This window comes from Ceratotherium simum, chromosome 2, assembly GCF_057802395.1.
Source record: "Ceratotherium simum simum isolate JZ-2026a chromosome 2, ASM5780239v1, whole genome shotgun sequence".
Lineage (NCBI taxonomy): Eukaryota > Metazoa > Chordata > Mammalia > Perissodactyla > Rhinocerotidae > Ceratotherium > Ceratotherium simum.
The window spans coordinates 15,044,391-15,057,019 of NC_141901.1; the positions used below are offsets into that span (position 1 = coordinate 15,044,391).

Genomic DNA, 12,629 nt, shown 5'->3' on the forward strand with positions numbered 1-12,629 from the left:
TTGGATCCTCCAAGTCTCTGCTCTAGAACTGAAACATCTTGTTTTGCATTTTCATGTCCTTTTCTTTACTAAAAGACAAGAATATGGCCCTTAATAAATATTTGATTATGCATAGGAAGGATTCTTTTTTAACAACTAATTGCTATTATTAGATAAAAGTTAATTTATTTAATGTCTAATAATATGAAGTGTCAGTGGGAATGTGGAGAAACAGAATACCTCATACACTGCTTGTGGGACAGAACCCCTTTGGAGAGCATTTTGGCAGTAGGAGTAAAGTTGAAGATATGTGTCCCCAGTGATGCAGCAGTTCCCCTTCTACATATGCACTTTAGAGAAACTCTTACACATGTGCGTGTGAAGACATACACAAGGTGTGTACGTTGCAGCATAATAAAAAACTGGAAACAGGGCCGGCCCCGTGGCTTAGTGGGTAAGTGCACGCGCTCAGCTACTGGCGGCCCGGGTTCAGATCCTGGGTGCGCACCGACCCACTGCTTCTCCGGCCATGCTGAGGCCACGTCCCACGTACAGCAACTAGAAGGATGTGCCAACTATAACATACAACTATCTACTGGGGCTTTGCAGGAAAAAAAGGAGGAGGATTGGCAATGGATGTTAGCTTAGAGCTGGTCTTCCTCAGCAAAAAGAGGAGGATTAGCATGGGTGTTAGCTCAGGGCTGATCTGCCTCAAAAAAAAAACAACAAAAAACAAAAAACTGGCAACACATTAAATAGCCGTCAATAGGAGAATGGATAAATAAATTGAGATTGACGTTTATACAATGGAGTAATATGTAGTAGATAAAATAAATGAACTAGATCTACTCTGTAACATGATCATTTTTGGGCCCATAATGTTTAGTGAAAAAAATCAAGTTGCAGAATGATAATTCAGATAACTGCCACATATCCAATTTTTTAAAATGGTAAGACCTATACATATGGTAGCTGTGTGCCAGGCTTTATTCTGAATGCCTTGCATATAGTAATTCATTTGATTTTCATCACAAAGGGAGGCACAGAGAAGTAACTTGCCTAACGGGCAGATAGCCAGTAATGGGTGGAGCCAGGATTTGAACCCTGGGCAACCTGGCTTCAGAATCCTAACTTGTAACTACTATGCCATGAAAACTATCATATTTTTGCAGATATTAACATGGATATTGTGAGATACTATAGCATAATGGTTAAGATACATCACTCACCTCTATGTGCTATTTTATAGATGATGTGTAAAGTCAAGATAATATTACGTACTTTATAGAGTTTTGTGAAGTTTAAATGATTTAAAAATCAAGTGCTTAGAGCAGTGCCTGCCATATAGTAATTGTTCAAGAAATGTTAACTCATAGTAGAAGAAAACTTAGATAGGAAAGATACACATCATCTCTCATATAATGACGGAGGATACTTAAATTCACATTGCTTTAAAGAAGTGTGTACAATGTGTATAATCTATTATGTTGAAGCTTGATGCATGTTCAAGTTTTGACAATTTCTGGAAAGTTGCGCAAGAAACTAGTGACGATGGCTTATGCAAGAAACTGATAATGATGGTTACCTCTAGGGAGAGAATCTCCTGCCTGACTGAGGGATGAGAGTGGGCTGGAGACTTAGTTTTTGCTGTATACCCTTTTGAAACTTCTGAATATCACTTATTCAAAAAATTAATAACTTACATTTTTAAAAAATCCTTCCCAAACTAGTCTTGTGTTCAATTGAATTGTGTATTCATAGTACTAGGCTCTTACAGAGAAGGTAAAAAACCATTAAAGAGACTAATGAACATAAAAGGTAAAGAAGCCATAATAAATGTACAAAGAAATAAGTAGAGATGCCAAGTCTGATTCAGCACCACCCTTTCCTTGTCCTGTAACAATTCTTTCTCTCTTGGGATATTCATGATTGGCTATAGATGTGATATTAAGGGCCCTTTTAAACCATGACTTGACTGATGCTGGGCCCCCATTTTTACAAGTGTCCTGGGAGAAGTCATGAAGAGTTATGTTGGGTCTCAGAGCATCACATGAACAAGAAGGTATGCCCCGGGCAGCCCTACCATCCATCAGGGTCAGTCCTTTTAGAGTGTTTGCCTTCTGTGTATCCGTCCATCTTCCCCAAGGGGATTAAGTCAGGGCAAGGATTTATTTCCTACTAACACCTAGTCAGAGGAAGAGGGCAAGAATTATGATTAGCTCAACTGCTTTACCTTGGTTAGGGAGACAAAAGTTTAAGAATTTGGACATTTTATGGGCCAGCCCCGTGGCTTAGCGGTTAAGTGCATGCACTCTGCTACTGGCGGCCCGGGTTCACTGACCCTTACAAATTTAGTTTGGCTAAGTCTGGATTAAAGCATCGTCCAAGGGCACCTGTATATGTTATATTCATGTTATCTGACATCGTTGTTTCATGTTATTTATGCTTTTTGTGACAGGTAATTTTTAAAGAGCAACTTTCACCAAAAAAATTAGGATTCTTAAATGTGACAGAACTTGTTGGAGCTCTAAGTGACATTCTCCATGTTGAGTTCAGGGAAGGAGAACAAGATTTACTGATATTTGATGCTGATATGAAGCCTCTTCCACCTGGTGAGTTGAATTACAATATGATGCAAACCTGATTTTTAATTGTCCCTTTAAAGACAAAGAAAAAGAAACCATTGATTATGTAATATTCCTTATTGTAACCACATCAGCCAAACAGATCACACATTAGCCTTGAAAATGTTTTGTATATAATGACCTTCTTTCTGGTGATATTTGTTGTAATAAGGCTAACTTATATTATTAATAAAGACTATCTGAATTTATAAAATTTACTTTCTTCATCGTCCAGATTTTTGGATAATTCTGAAGAAATCACTTTTCTGAAATGGTGATCTGTTGGGGAAGCACTAGATAGTTCAGTGGTTCTTAACTCTGACTGTGAATCAAAAGCTTTTTAGAACTACGTGGAGATTCAGAATAAATGGGTGTGCATTGAGACCCTGCACTTGTATTTTGTTTTATTTTTATTTATTTATTTATTTTTTTGTGAGGAGGACTAGCCCTGAGCTAACATCCAATGCCAGTCCTCCCCTTTTTTTTCTTGAGGAAGATTGGCCCTGAGCTAACATCTGTGCCCATCTTCCTCTACTTTATATGGGACGCCACCACAGCATGGCTTGACAAGCGGTGCGTAGGTCTGCACCCGGGATCCGAACCTGCAAACCCCAGGCCGCCAAAGCGGAGCGCGCACACTTAACCGCTTGTGCCACCGGGCTGGCCCCTGTATTTTGTTTTAAATAAACTTATTTGGGGATAATTTTAGATTTATAGAAAAGTTTCAAAGGTAGTACAGAGTATGCCTTTCCTGGATGCCTTTCCCATATGCCTTTCCTCCAGTTTCCCCTAATATTAACATTACCATTACCATTTGTCAAAACTGAGAAATCAACATTGATTAACTAAATTCTAAATTCCAGATTTCATTCCAATTTTACCAGTTTTCCCACCATTGTTCTTTTTTCTGTTGTGGATTCACTCCAGGATACCACGTTGCATTTAGGGCACTTGATTTTTGTTTGTTTGTTTTGGCTTAGTTTTTTTTTCTTTTGAAATTTGCATTGAGGTTATTGTAGATTCACATGCAGTTATTAATAGAGAGCGATCCCATGTACTCTCTTCTCAGTTCCCTCAGTGGTCACATCTTGCCAAACTATAGTGCCATTTGGGACTTGTATTTTTATAAGCTTCTACAAGTGGTTATGATGGACAGCTATTTTTTCCAAAATGTAAGTGTATCTTTGTTGATTTTTCTGATTATTAAAATAACTCATGTTCATTCTAAAAAATTCAAACAGCACAGATGAGTATAAAGTTGAAAGAGAACATTTCCCATAATTTTATTTCCCCTAAAAATGCTGTTAGAATTTTTATATAGCCTTCTAGACATTTTTAAATGTATATGTAAGCATAGCTAGATTTTTAAAAAATTACAAAAACAATATTTGCTTGTTTAAACAATTCTAACAATGCAGAGGTGGTAACTAGGGGTCATAGTTTTAGTGGACCTCTTGTATATAATATAGTTATTTATCATATGTATGATTTTTCTTACACAAAACAGTATTATATGAATATTGTATAAGTCCTTCCTTTTTACACTTTGTATATTATGGATGTTTTTCCATATCAGCATGTACAAGTTTATTTCGTCCTTTTTAACTACATACAATTCTTTTATGTGACTATATTATAATTCATTTAACCAGTCTCCTATTGATGGACATGTAGAGTGTATAAATACAGTGATAAATATTCCTGTACCTATATCTTTTTGCACTTATTAGTTGTTCTTTAGGAGCCACTATGGTTTTAGGTCTATCCTGGGGTCTGTTTTAAAGTGTCAACCTCTTATAATCATCATACACATGTAAATTTGAACAAAATATGTGATCGATTTGGGAATTCCCTAAAAATTAAGGCATGTGTTATGGAATATTAAGTAGGCACATACATTAAGCAATGATGAATGTTCACTGCTAAAGTTGAACAAGAAATGAATTGAAATCAGGATGTTGAAAAATAAAACCTTTCATCAAAGTTTAAGAAACTTTACCAGACTTACCTTCTCCCCCCACAACATAAATAATTTGATTTGTTCCTATCTAGAACCTCCTTTATATCTCTTCGTTCTGAAAGGTCTGCAAAGACAGGCTCGTATCTCTCATTTATCATTATCAGCCCAGTGCCTGGCACATAGAATGTGCTTGGTAACAGTTATACAAGTTATTGTAATATGTGTACATAGGATACCCTTTTGGTCATTTCAGATGGGGCTGTTTCCTCAGTCAGAAGTTCATGTTTAATTCAATCAGATAAGAAAATAGAAGCCAAAACTTGTGTCTCCAGTCCCCTTAGAAATTCACTGTCTACTGCTGCTGTCAAGGAGACTACATGGGATTGCCCTTCAAAAAACCTTAAAGAGCCAAAACAGAAGATTTGCAAGAAGCCTAATTTGGTAGTGAAGCCTTTACAGCTGGTGAGTAAGGTTTAAAGACTTTGTGCATTGGAAATTCAGCATTATGGAAAGTAACTGAATGCATGTTTCTTTAAACCAAAATTCTGTGTTAGAAAAGTCTTATTTCTAGATATATGATTTCTTGGAAGTCACGTTATGCAGCATTTATTCTGGTTTTCAATCTTTTATATAACTAGTTTCCCTCTAGTCTCATTTTAAAGTTTTCAGATGGCTTTGAAGATTTGACAGTTCTCTCAAGATGACATTGCTGATTCTCTGTCTGTATTTTTCAAAATGTAGTCTTGAAAACCCTCGAGGGCTTTAGAGGGAAGAACAGAGAAGCTTTGTTTCAGCTGTATGACTCAACCACTGCTGCAGATTGCCCTAACCTCAATTATAGGGTGTTTTCATTTTTTTCTCCTTCATTACATCTCTACACACAATTCTCCCTTTTTGTGTCCTCATCTCCTATTATTTTGTTGTTATTAAGGAATTAATTGCTTACTCTTCTTCCCTTCTACGCTCTATACCTTTGAGCTTACTCTTCTTCCCTTCTACGCTCTATACCAAAAAACATTTTGTTTGGAGAGCCTGCTGTACTTTCTCGAGGACAACCTAAAGAAAAATAATATATTTTAGAATGAGGGTGTTTGAAAGACCCTATTTTTGATTGGAAGACTAGTCTGAAATTTAATCCATTCTTTAAAGTGACCTTTGTTGGCAGGGTTGGGTAGGATGAGAATCTGTCTTACTTCAGCCTGAATATTTGAAGTAACATGTTTTCAATTTTGTATAGGGCAGTTGTGTAACACACTTAATTCTTAATATCATAAGGCTGGAGTTTTCATATTTTAACATAGGTAAGGATCACCTAGGGAATTTTTAAAATGCATAATTGTGGGGCCCACTTTCAGGTGTTCTGAATCAGTAAATCTGGGCTAAAGTCTAAGAATCCTCATTCTTGTCATTTCCCAGGTGATTCTGATAAAAGTGACTCATGAAATATACTTTGAGAAACGTCATAGAGTTTGAAATGTCACCCAAAGATTTTATAGTGGTCTCTGTGATTTCTTTTTTTAACTTGTAGCAAGTAGAAATTAACAAATCACAGCTGAACCCGGCAGTGGCAAATCATGATATCCCACCAGATGCTGTACAGGACAAGAAATTATGCAGATTGCCACCATTAGATACCAGTACCCTTGTGGGGGTCTTTGTGGAGTATATCATCTCTCCTAGTCAATTCTACATCCGAATCTATAGCAGGGATTCATCAGAGAAACTTGAAGACATGATGATTGAAATGCGGTAGGAATCTATTGTTTTCAATGTATTTTTCATGTATTTCATTCTAAATCAGCAGTTCTCTAACATTTTGATCTCAGGGCACTTAAAAATTAAGGACCTAAGAGAGCTTTTGTTTATTGGTATTTATCTTATAGAAATTAAAACTGCAAAATTTTAAAAATATTTTTTGTTTAAAAATAACAATAAATCCATTTGTGTGAATATAACCCATTTTTATGAAAAATAACTATTTTATGGAAATTAGAAGAGTGGCATCGTTTTACATGTTTTAAGATCCCTTTAATATCTGGCTTCAAAGAAGAAAGTTGGATTTTAATATCTGCCTCTGTCTTCCATCTCCTGAGATATATTGTTTTGGTTGAAGTAGATGAAAACATCAGTCCTCACACAGATATGTAGCTGAGAGAAGGTGTATTTTAATAGCCTTTTGAAAAGAATATCTTTGATAGGATACCAAATCTTGACAAATGGTAGTTTTTTAAAGATTAGTTGCAATGTGCAATTTGACCTTTTCATTCTCTACTATGTTAAAATCCATTGCTGTGCCTTTGCACTATTGATGGATCCAAAACTAGCTATGTAATTGGAGGCTCTGGTGTAAAATTTAAATGCAAACCTTCTTGTATAAAAATTAAGAATTTCAAGACAACAATAGCTGAGTATTAAAGCAAGCATAGGGCCCTCCTAAGTGTGGACTCAGTGAAACTGGCCGAGTGGGTCTTTCACCCCACCTGTGATTGTAAAACATCATGCATTGGTCATTTGGAAAGTACTGGTTCACTGAGTTATGTAGATCTTCCAAATGTTGACACACTTCGTCACATAATATTAAAAAATCGCATTTATTAATATCACCACTGATCTCATCAGAAAAGTATTAAGTAGTAGGAAGCTGTCAAGCTCATGATGGTGGATGCAACATTTCCAAAATCCTAATTTTCACTTGAAAGCTTTGAATTTTATCATTGACAACAAATACTGTCAATGTTTTCCTTGAAGTGGCAGGCTCACTTCATTTTTGAGAAAGTGTATCGGATACCCAAGTCTGAATAAACATAGTTCATTAGTGGTCCTTTCAAGCAAAAATGGTGTTCCATGAAAACAATGTCTAGTTCATCTTCCAAGTAAAAATAATGTTCCACAAAAAAGCAGCTAGTTCAGTTCACTACTCAAATGGACAAGTGCTTTTCCTTAAGACAGCTTGGGAAAGGTTTTATGTGTACTTTCATTTTTGTCACAGAGAATATTGAAAAGATGGAAAGGATGGTTGAGATTTAATAAACTTAGTAATTTTTATTGCTTTATCAAGGACATTCTTAAGTGAAATTGGCCTCTTTTTTCTTTATTTACTGTGAATGCATGGTGGTGACAAATAAATGACTACTAGTAAAATTTGGTGCTACTGCCTTGATTTAACTAAGGCACCTGGAGTTTTACCCACCTTGCTTTTACACCATCAGTGCAAATGTTAACACAGTGAAAAGGGCAAATAACTGTTTTCATAATAATACTAAAATATTAAAATAACTTCAATCTTACTTTTTGAAAGGATTTCAGGGTCCCGGGGGTCCTGAACTACACTTGGAGAACTAGTGCTCTAATTATCTTTTCTCTACTGAAAATTGATGCCCTTTGTTAGTAGACACTATGTAAAATTTGTACATTTTCAACCACTTTAGATTTATTCATGAACAACGTCTGATTTTTATATGTGTCACATATAAGAATAATTTATTTTATCTCTCTCCAAAAGCATTCCATGTTTTTTTCTAATTTTACCACATTATGTACTCATCTCCCACCCAAGAACTCCTAGCATAATATAAGCCACATAATAATCACTTAGTGAAAATATTATCATGTATTCCATCCCAGTATGCCTGTAAGATTTAGTGCATGTTTTCAAGCAAATTTACTGCCTCTGTGACCTTGAAGTTACTTTACTTCTCTAGGCCTGGTCTTCTCATTTCCAAAGTGGAGATGATAATAGTACCTACCTCACAGAGTTGTGAAGATTAAAGTACTTAGGGTCGAATCGAGCTCAAATGTTGGGTGCTATTATTATTAATACTATATCTGCTGTGTGCTTGGTGTTGGGATATTGAAGCACAGGCGGTACAAGTGTACCAGCAAGGCATGCTGTGGCAACGTCCCAGAAGATGGGCATGGCCTTTGCTTTTATGAACACCACGATTAGCTAGGAAGATAGGTAGGGGATAAGTGGGATGCTGTACGAGGCAGTAGTTTTACCTGGGCAAGGTGGAGGAAAGCTTCACAAAGGAGATACTTGAGCTAGGCCTCAAAAACAAATAAGAATTTGCCAGTCAAGGAGGTGTGAGTGGGTGTGGTAGGGTACAGTCACTGGCACCAAGGCCAGCATTAACACAGGAGTGAGCGGTGTGCTCTGGGAACAACAAATAGGGAAGTGAAGTCACTACCAGGTGAGGTTGAGGGGACAGTGGCTGCCTGTGAAACTGGAAGACTAGGCAAAAGTTAGAATATGAACACCGTGGAAGGAATATGGACTTATTCTGTAGAAGTGAGGGGGCTCTGAAGGTTTTAAGAAAGGAAGGACATCAACAGGTTTGTATTTGAGAAGGCTAACTCGAGTTCCAGTGTGGAGGATGGATGGTGTGAAGAGGAAAAGATCCATTAATAGGCTGGTTTTGGTGAGAGAGTGAGTGGAAAGGAAGAGAAAAATTTAAGAGAAATTAGGAAAGTAAAATTGTCAGGTCTTGGTAACAAGAATGGGGTTGGGAAGGAAAAGGGAGAACAGGAGAATATGAAAACTGTGTTGACTTGAGAGATTGCGTAGGTTTGAGCTGGGGTTAGAAGTTAAAAGTTTACTCATAGTATCTCTAAGATGACCATGAGATAGTGAACTGGCAATGTTGAACGGGCAATGTTAGTTAGGATTACGAAGATATAACTTAGCCATAGTAGCATAAAGAAGATAAAAGTTTATTTCTTCTTGGGGCCGGCCTGGTGGCGCCAGCGGTTAAGTGTGCGCGCTCCGCTGCGGTGGCCCAGGGTTCACCGGCGGTTTGGATCCTGGGCGCGCACCAACGCACCGCTTGGCAAGTCATGCTGTGGCGGCGTCCCATATAAAGTGGAGAAAGATGGGCACAGATGTTAGAACCCCAGGGCCAGTCTTCCTCAGCAAAAAAAAAAGAGGATTGGCAGATGTTAGCACAGGGCTGATCTTCCTCACACACACACACAAAAAGTTTATTTCTTCTTCCCATACGTTGATAGTCCATGTATAAGCAATGTAGGCTGATAGGGTAGCTCTATGGTGTTAGGGCTACAAGTGTTTTCTGTCTTGCTGCCCCAGACAATGTGTTGGCCTATCCACATGGTCCAGGATATAGGTCACCACCATGTCCACTGGGTCCTCATTCCAGCCAGAGGGAAGGGGAAAAAGAAGAAGGTGGGGGGTTGGAGGTATGCCCTTTTCTTTGAAAGACAGAAGCTGGAATTTTCACACTTTACTTTTTTTTTTAATTGTGGTAAAATACACAAAATTTATCATCTTAATCATGCACACTTTGCTGTTTCTGACATCCCACGGGCAGAACTTAGTATTCACGTAGCCACATCTAGATGCAAGGGAGCCTGGGAAATCTGAATGGCCATATACTCAGTTAAAATTTGGGATTCTATTACTAGGAAAAAAAGAGAGGAGAATGGAAATTAGGGGACAGCTAACGTCTTTTCATGCTGTTGGAAATAAAAGTTTTAAAGCTCAGAAGAGATGCAGGGACTAAAGATAGAGATGGAGAATCCTCAGTTTATCAGTATTGGTATAACACGTGAAAATGCATGAGATGCTATCAGCAAGAATTTAATAAATAGTTAATATTTGAGTGCTTGCTATTTTTAGACTCTGCTAAACATTCACATATTTTAACTAAGATTTTACTATCATCATCCCCATCCTCAACAAGTAAACCGAAGCACAGAAAGATAAAGTCACACAGCTAGTAAATGATGGAGTCAGATTTGAACCCAAGTTACTGGTTTCAAAGCCTGAGCTCTTATTATGTTATACGTTCTCAAGATAAGACCGCGTACAAACCGAACTTCTAAAGCAGTTACAGAGCCAATAAAGAAATAATTATTGACAAGGAAGAAGTAGGAGAAAAAAGTGTCTGGAAACTAAGTAGGATAGAGTTTGAAAGAGGACAGGATCGGTATCATGCTGCAGAGAGCAAGTGTATTGAAAGCTGAGGAGAAAGGCTATTGGATTTGGGAATTAACAGGCCATTGATGTCTTAAAAATGTCCATTTTAGGAAGTGCTGGGGAATATAGTTCAATTACATTCTGTTCAGCAGAGAATGTGAGATACAATGAGTGTATAAGATTCTATTTGAAGAATTTTGTTGATGACGAGAAAGGATTTGGATAAGAAAAAGGAAAATAAAATTAATTGGTATTAATAAGCATTAACAAATCAGAAAAAGTGAGGATGTTTTTCTTTGCTTTTTGCCAAGACATTCCTACTCTTGATACATCAATAAAAATCATCTTTTATTTTTTCTTCTCCTATGGGTCTCTCTATATTATGGAATTCCACAGACGCTGTTATTCTAATCAGCTGGTTTCAGATCGATATGCCATGCCAGAATATTTTATCCAACCAGGACATCTCTGTTGTGTAAAGATTTCTGAGGATAAGTGGTGGTATCGGGTTATTATCCATCGAGTCCTCGGGAAACAGGAAGTTGAAGTGTTCTACCCAGACTTTGGAAATATTGGAACTGTTCAGAAGTCCTCCCTGAGGTTCCTCAAGTGAGTTAACAAATTTCATGAGGACAGCTTAAGTTTTGACTCATACTGCTGAAACTCTATGGGGTTAGGCTGTCTCTTCTTTTTCTCTTGCCTTCCTCTCTCCATCCTTCCCTCCTTTCCATCCCTCTTCCTTCTTTTTTTTTTTTTTGTATGAAAAAAATATTATATTCATATTTTTGACCAATCACTGCCTCTTGGAAAGTAGGTCAGTTTGCCGCCAAGTTCTATAAATAATGGTCTCAGTCAATGTCAACTACATCTCTCTTCACTTCTTGTTAATCTAATGTATAGTTTAGTGCAAAAATAAATCTCAAAAGAAGTATGGAGGAGGGATGAAAAAAATAATTCATTGTGATCCAGTTGGCAAAGAATATCCAACCATTCATTTCAGATTCCTCCATCCAAATATGGCTCCTCTTAGATTTCTGGGATGAATCTGTTTAGTTCGATGCATCTTCTTTGATTCAGGGGCCCCTTTTTCTTCTTAGAAACTGTAGGAAGAGCAGGTCACAAAAAGGTAACTCCATAAACTCCACATCCATCAGTTAATCCATGTGCTCTCCCCGGGGCAGAGTAGGGCACATTTAGCGTCTTTAGGGGTGACGAGAGGAGCGCGGGCGGGGCGGCGCGAGGCCTCTTCCTTCTTAGTGCAGACTTAGCAAATGGTCATTTAGGTTCATAGTTGGGTTATTATCTCTTGTGTCTTCTTTCACATGACTGTGAACTGAATGGACCATGAGACCAAATTTCAGTCTCTTATTAGGAAAATGATTCTTTGGGTCATGCTCAGAGTTTCCTTTTTATAGCAGGAAGGTTGAACTATTCCCACCTATATTTTAATTGAATGGTTTTCGAAGACTATTATGTTTTACAATTTTATTGCTTAGATTGCTTTAAAGTGTAAGACATTAATTTAAAAATGCATGAATAAAGTACTCTGAAATGGTGTGGATAGCTAAAATCAAGAAATGGATTAGAGATTCCATAAAATGCCGTTTTAAAATGTGATTAAATGTTCATGTATTTGATTATCTATTGCAGGTGCTGTTACACAAAGCTTCCGGCTCAGGCTATCCCTTGTTCTTTGGCTTGGGTGAGACCAGTAGAGGTGTGTTTGCTTGTTCCTCATTTAATCAGCAAACATTCTATGCCAAGAACAGTTCTAGGTTCTCAGGATACAAAAATAAAACATAGAGTGAGCCCTTAAAGAAATCATTGTAGATAGTAGGGAAGATAGACATGTAGACAAAATTAATTGTACTGTGTCATATTTGCTGTAGTTTTTTATGGTGCATGGTAGAGGTGCAAAAGGAAGAGTGCTCATCTCTGCTCAAGGTAATCAGGGAAGACCCCATCATAGAGGTGGCATTTGAGTGGAACTTTGAAGGAAGATTAGGACTCTAACTGGATAAAAAAGAGAAGAAAGACATTCCAGGCAAAGGGAGAGAGTAGCATAAGACATCTCAAATTTGAGAATTTTAAGTGGATCTGTTTGGCCACGTATTAGAGGATGAGCTGGAGTTGG

General features: G+C 37.4%; 1 protein-coding gene across 7 annotated transcripts in view; it reads left to right on the forward strand.

Moving 5' to 3' along the window:
• Window positions 1-12,629, forward strand: part of TDRD5 (tudor domain containing 5) — a 107,030-nt gene that overhangs the window by 43,910 nt on the left and 50,491 nt on the right. For all 7 annotated transcript variants that reach the window (XM_087438531.1, XM_014783383.2, XM_087438534.1 and 4 more), the window contains exons 7-11: window positions 2,438-2,591; window positions 4,817-5,025; window positions 6,092-6,312; window positions 10,892-11,104; window positions 12,146-12,212. In XM_087438531.1, the coding sequence (XP_087294657.1) occupies window positions 2,438-2,591; window positions 4,817-5,025; window positions 6,092-6,312; window positions 10,892-11,104; window positions 12,146-12,212 (864 nt within the window). The remainder of the gene's footprint in view (window positions 1-2,437; window positions 2,592-4,816; window positions 5,026-6,091; window positions 6,313-10,891; window positions 11,105-12,145; window positions 12,213-12,629) is intronic.